General features: G+C 48.2%; 1 protein-coding gene across 2 annotated transcripts; it reads left to right on the top strand.

The window, feature by feature from the left end:
- The first annotated feature begins 1,558 nt into the window (after positions 1-1,558).
- LOC133901158 (protein indeterminate-domain 16-like) lies at positions 1,559-4,814 on the top strand. Of its 2 annotated transcripts, none has more exons than XM_062342428.1 (3): positions 1,559-1,706; positions 1,860-2,262; positions 3,796-4,814. In XM_062342428.1, exons 1-3 carry the CDS (start codon positions 1,559-1,561, stop codon positions 4,718-4,720), a joined length of 1,476 nt encoding a protein of 491 aa, XP_062198412.1. In that variant the 3' UTR covers positions 4,721-4,814. The 2 variants fall into 2 exon arrangements, with proteins under 2 accessions (XP_062198412.1, XP_062198413.1); XM_062342429.1 differs by having other exon boundaries at positions 1,592-1,706; positions 1,799-2,262.
- Positions 4,815-6,501: the final 1,687 nt, after the last annotated feature.

Below are 6,501 nucleotides of genomic sequence, written 5' to 3'. Positions count from 1 at the left end.
AAACAAATCCCGTCCCTTTGGATCATGCAGAAACTCTGCAAACAGCTTCTTATCACTCGGCCTCCAGGTGCAAGAAAACCTTCCATTTGGAGCCTAGTAGCAACCTACTGAACTGGCAGGGCAGATGATCTCCTATTTTATTTTACTTGATCAAACAATCTAGCACTGGCACTGAATTATCAATTCTACAAGCTTCCAAATCAACCATTCCTATCAGGTAATAAACTCGACCAGACCGGCCGAATCCTTCTCGGGAGAATGACAAGTTCACATACAGTAGGATCTTAATTAGGTGCTAATCACGGGATGAGGAAAAATTCTAGTTTAATGAAGAACACAAAAAATCTAGTTTAATATATGAACAAAAAAAAAATGTAGTTTACTGATTATACTGCCATACTGGAGTTCCTTTGCGGGGAGAAAGAACAAAGGTGCGGTGAACAGTGAGTACCAACTGAAACCCCTGCAGTCAGCAGCTGTACTGAAAGGATTCTGGATAACACAATAATGCAGTTAACCCCACAATAACTTTCACCTTTTTCTCTAACAAATAAACAGTAATAACAGACAAAAATATCCAAGAGAAGCAGAGAACTGCACCAGTTTTTTTTATCAGTCCAGCATTAACTTTGGCTTTTTTTTTTCAGTAGGGAAATTTCTGCAAGCCTAGCTAGTTTCCAGTGAAGCTATGGGGAGATTAGACAGTTCCTCGTGGACCACAATGGAATTACTACTACTTGGTCCAGTCATTGTACATGTGTGATTCTCTTGCAGGTGGAACGTTTACCGCTTACCTGAACTCAAACACCTAAGGAGATTATGGGACTAAAATTCTGCTAACTGAAATTTTCTTCTTTACCCTACACTAGACAACAATTGCAAGCTTCCATCCAATCCCCAAACAAACAAACGAACAGCCACGCATCAATCTATGTGTGGATGCATCTAAACTCACTTTCCATGCTCCAAAAAGGCCTTTACCAATTGAGATGCCCCCCTCCGTCTCACATCCTCCTATCCTAGCTGCCGAAATGAGAGGGCAATTAGGACACAAACCCACAGGTACTTACCAACTGCATCTCTATCTCCCCTTCCTTTCATCCCATGTAACCCCAAAGAAAGCTGCTAAAACCTAAAGCCGGTGGAAAGCTGTCTTCCTCCTCCTCCAGTCCTCCTCATTCTCTCTCTTCTTTGCTGCTGTGTCTGTAGCAGCCCACAAAAGCCAACTCCAACTCTCTAAGATCCCTTCTTCCCCACTCCCCCTCTTTAATTCCTTCCAAGCACAAGCTGAGTTCTTATTACTGTATTATATATACTACTCGATCGGTACTCACCTCTCTCGATCGTTTCTTGTTTGTTTCCCATCTGGTTGTTGATCTCTTCTCCGCTCTGCGGCTATACATACATCCACTCCAATCCCATCCCATTCCGTCTTCATCGCCTGATCAAACCTGGGATAGAAAAAAAAAGGAGGAATTTTTCTTCTCTTCTTCTTGTTCCGTACTATTGTTAGCGGCTTCTTCACAAGATCAAGCAACAAGAGAAGTACGTGCCACCCATGCTGGGCTTCTGCGCGCCGGGCGCCGGGTCGCCTCCGGACGAGGCCACGCTGGAGCCGTTCCGCTCGCTGCAGATCGCCACCACCACGGCCGCCGCCACCGCTGCCACCACGACGAAGAAGAAGCGCCGGCCCGCCGGCACACCAGGTACATCAAGAAACGTTCGGCAATATAATAGACATGTCGGTCTGCATCATATGCTCCAGATACTTACAAGAATGGTGGCGAGGGTATTGTAGATGCCAAGATTTATTCTGCATGTAGTAACGCGTGCGTATGCGTGGTGCGGCAATGGTGCAGACCCGGACGCGGAGGTGGTGTCGCTGTCGCCGCGGACGCTGCTAGAGTCCGACCGATACGTGTGCGAGATCTGCGGGCAGGGGTTCCAGCGCGACCAGAACCTGCAGATGCATCGGCGGCGGCACAAGGTGCCGTGGAAGCTTCTGAAGCGGGAGGCTGGAGAGGCGGCGCGGAAGCGGGTGTTCGTGTGCCCGGAGCCGAGCTGCCTGCACCACGACCCCTCCCACGCTCTGGGCGACCTCGTCGGCATCAAGAAGCACTTCCGCCGCAAGCACAGCGGCCACCGGCAGTGGGCCTGCGCCCGCTGCTCCAAGGCCTACGCCGTCCACTCCGACTACAAGGCACACCTCAAGACCTGTGGCACCCGCGGCCACTCCTGCGACTGCGGCCGCGTCTTCTCCCGGTAAGTAGTAGTTGTTCACGATCTGCATCTCCATACTAGATAGGAGTACTAAAGAATTGATTAAAAAACAGCACAAACTTTTTCCCCTTTTCTTTTGTTGGATTCTTGAAAATCCGATTTGAGGATAATAAAAATAAGGGGCAGAAAGTTTGATGGATTTTTCGTGACGAGATTTTTAGGCTGGTTTAGTAGAACTTCAGCTCTAATTTTTTTAAAAAAATTAGGTAATTTTAGTTTTAGAAATTCTTGGAGCAGAAGTTGAGGACAAATTAGAAATGTTTGAATCATTTTTTTTCGTATTTTATACCAAATCTAACTTTAAGAATTTTTAGAGCTAGGTATTTCTAGCTCTAAAAATTCTTAGAGCAATAGGTCAGCACAAATTAGGAATATTTGAGTCATTTTCTTGTATTTTATACTAAGTCTAACTCAAAAATTTATTAGAGCTACATATTTTTAGCTTTAGAAATTTTTGGAGCAGAAGTTGAAAACAAATTAGGAATTTCCTTCGTATTTTATATTAAAAATAAAGCATAAACCACTTTAATTTAACTTACAAACTCTAGATTAAGTATAAATCATTAAACATGAGTCTCAGAATTGATGCTCTGCCAAACAAGCTCGAGCTAACATCACACTGTGTCGACGTCAACTCTGCTCTCCTTTTCGGAATTCTACTATTATTATGGCATTAACAGGAAAGGAAAAAGAGGAGAGACCGGGGGAAGCAAATTTTATAGAAACATGTTCAGAATTTTTTTTATAAATTTCATCCATATTATCTATCTTATAATTTATTGGTTAGATTGGGCGTATCATCGCAAAAGAAAGAATATCTTTGTAAGATATCTTATTATAAAATTTACTTTCCAAGAGGACCAGAGCACAATTCCCGAGGGGGCAGCGCCTTCCTTTTTGTGCATGCGTGTTTGTGTGTGGGTCGTGCGTATTGGCTGCTTTGCTCTGACTTCTTTGGTTGGGCATACAGTGCAATTGAGTGAACCTAATAAGTATATCCACTTATTATTTTTAGTTTAATTAATAACTTTATATTTTTAAATTGAACAAATTTTCATAAAATTAGTGTTATTGGCTAAACGGATCGTGGTTACCTTTAAATTCATCTATTTGAATTTGCATCTATAGTTGGGCATGTGTTTGAAAGATAGGCGCTACCCGCCGCTGCATTTGGCTTGGGGGTTTCGGCTTTGTGTTCGCGCTGCAGCGGCGAAGGCAGCCCCGCCAGGGCCCAAAACTCCACGCCTGACAAGCTGCCTCCGAGGCCGGCCGGACTCTTTGGATCCCCCAGCCGAGCGAGCAGCAACGTAAATTCATCGTCTCACGCTCACACATGCAATAAAGTCTCTCTGGTTCTCGGCTTTTCTGTTCTTCGGTTGGTCGTCTTTTGTACTGAGATGTTCTTTGTTTGTTCCCAAATGATGCGGCACTGTTTGATCATTGACAGGTTAAAGAGCGCAGCATGCTAATGTGATTAGTGGTCTAATGTGGTGTATGTGCGTGTGCAATGTACAGGGTGGAGAGCTTCATAGAGCACCAGGACACCTGCAATGCCGGCCGGGCAATGGTGGACGTGTCGCCGGCGTGTGGCGGCGGCGGCGGCGCCGGTGTAGCTGCTTCTGGTGCCGTGTCGCAGCAGCAGGCGCCGCTGGCCATGTCGCTGTCACGGACCGTGTCGAGCACCAGCCCGTCCAGCGACATTGTCATCAGCCCGGTGGCCTGGCCTGGCCCAGCACTGCCGAGCCCTGCCGCCGCGGCGGCCGCGTTCCACCGGTTCGACCAGGTTCCGTCGCCACGGACGCCACCTTCCGAATACCGCGGTGGGCACAATCTAGAGCTGCAGCTCATGCCGCAGTCCTGCAGCGGCGCGGGCAGTGCCGCGCCGGGTATGGCGGCATACTGCGGCGCGCCACGCTCTCCCGCCCTTTCTTCGCAGGGCGACGACGTCGCCATGCAGCTGCAGCTGTCCATCGGGGTCTGCGGCGGCGGGTTCGGGGACGGGGGCGAGCCTGGCGTCGAGGCGCTGGCCGCGGCGAGGGCGAAGGAGGAGGAGCCGCGGGAGCAGCTGCGGCAGGCGATGGCGGAGAAGGCGGAGGCGGACGAGGCCCGCGCGCAGGCGAAGCGGCACGCGGAGCTGGCCGAGCAGGAGCTGGCGGGCGCCAAGCGCATGCGGCGGCAGGCGCAGGTGGAGCTGAGCCGCGCCCACGCGCTCCGCGAGCACGCCGTGCGCCAGGTCAACGCGATGCTGCTCCAGATCACCTGCCTCAGCTGCCGCCACAAGTTCAGCGCGAGGCTACCGCTGGCCGCCATAAGCTCCGAGGTGGCCTGCAGCAACATGTCCTCCGTCGTGACAGAGGGCGGCGACGCCGAGGTCGACGAGACGCACGATGCCGACGGCATGAGGCGGCGCCAGCACGCCAAGACGATGGACGTCCTCTAGCTAGCTCGATCGACCTTTCGATCACTTCTTGTTTTACCGACGAGACGGCCGGTTGGCGCATGCATGGTGAAGCGTGATTTAAACAGATGCTGCTGGTGGTGTGGAAGATCGGTAGCTCAATCCGTCTAGTGCTGCCTGGTGTTCAAGTCTTCTGAGCAGGAGAGCTAAGCAGAGACGAGGGCTAGCTGCTAGAAAACTGTGACGTGCATGGAAGGGAAATTTGATAATATTTTTCTAAAGTTGATTAACTTTGATAATATGTCCGAAGTTAATCATTATTTGATCATATGCTCTACGTGAACTAGTTTGTAATAAAATTTATTCTTTACAAACTAGCTCACGTGAGTCATATGATTAAAAGATGGCCAATTTCAGACAAATTATCAAAGTTTATCAATTTTGTACATATTATTTTCCTGGAATCTTTCGATGTTTGCTTCCCATTGGACCTACTTGGAAAAACCTTACTCATGGAAAGCAAGTAGACGATGCCCTTTGTAAAGGTGAGCTAGCTGCTAGCCACCAAGTATAAGGATCATGCCATGATCTTTGTCCCAAGTACTAAAATGCAACTGCAAACATTTAGCCATCGTTTTACCTAAGCAACGCCATCTTTTTCTTTGGACTAAGAATCTTTTCATAGACCATAAAACAAGTGGTCGCCATGGCCAAATCGAGCAGCGATTCGAGCGAGGCCAAATGGAATCGGCCAGGAATGGTGTTGGAAGTGGGGAACCGAGTGGAAGAATCTGAGGGGACAAATGAACTGCTGGGCACTGAAACAAGAGGAGGGACGGGGTGAAACACAACACGCACTAGAGATAAGATTTCAAAACTCCCAGGCACACTGTGGCTGCTCAGCAATGGCACTAGTAATCCAAAACAACACGCACAATCATGCATGCATGCATGCTCACAGAGACAGAGCCACGCTCTCTCTCTCTCTCCTTTTTTCTCTCTCTGCATCGACGTCTCAAGTGAAATGATGAAACGCTTCTGTAGGAGATTAGCTAGGGAGCAGCAATGGGCATGGAAATAGATGCGGACGCGCGCATGGTTTTCAGTGCCCCCGATCGCTTTCTTTCTCGGTCTAGCTACCTCCCTAACCTCCCTTGTCTGTCTTGGCTAGAGATGCCCCCCCACCCCCACTGTCTGATCTGTACCGTCTCGAAGCACTGAAAGATATGCAGAAAGCTCACTCGGCACCTCTGCCATTGTCTGCACATTTGCTAGCTAGCTGCATGAGTGCATGTGTGTGCGTGAGCGTTGTGAGGACTGAGAGGAGGCTAGGTGAATGGTATAAGCCGAACCGAGGCAGTTGAGTTGTGTGGCTCTGCATGTAAAGGCAAATGCTGCAGGAAATTATAGATAGTTAAGCAAAACTATCTAGCTATAGCAGGGAGGAGCTGGAAGAAAATTCGCACATGAAAGCGTATCTGCAAATGTGCTAATTGCATGTGATATGCGCTGGGGCTGCACCGAGAATAATATGCGCTCCCTGTGAATTGTGTAGTGTTGTTGAATGTGTCGGCAGTCTTTAAATGGTGTTGCATCCCCAAAGAATTCTATTAATGCTGGAGGAAAACGATAGCATCCAATTTGGTTATATCATAGACTCGAAAAACAGATCTTAATGATGTTGAAAACATCTTCGAAGAAATAAAAGGTATACTACATCAACAGTATCCACATATGCTCCTATCAAATCCAAATAGAATATAGATTTCATGATTTCTAGATTGATTCAGAATTTCTTCGCAGTGGCTCTATTCCATGCCTCA

This window comes from Phragmites australis, chromosome 20, assembly GCF_958298935.1.
Source record: "Phragmites australis chromosome 20, lpPhrAust1.1, whole genome shotgun sequence".
Lineage (NCBI taxonomy): Eukaryota > Viridiplantae > Streptophyta > Magnoliopsida > Poales > Poaceae > Phragmites > Phragmites australis.
The sequence above is the reverse complement of the archived record's forward strand: the minus strand, read 5'-3'. Positions and strand labels throughout refer to the sequence as shown.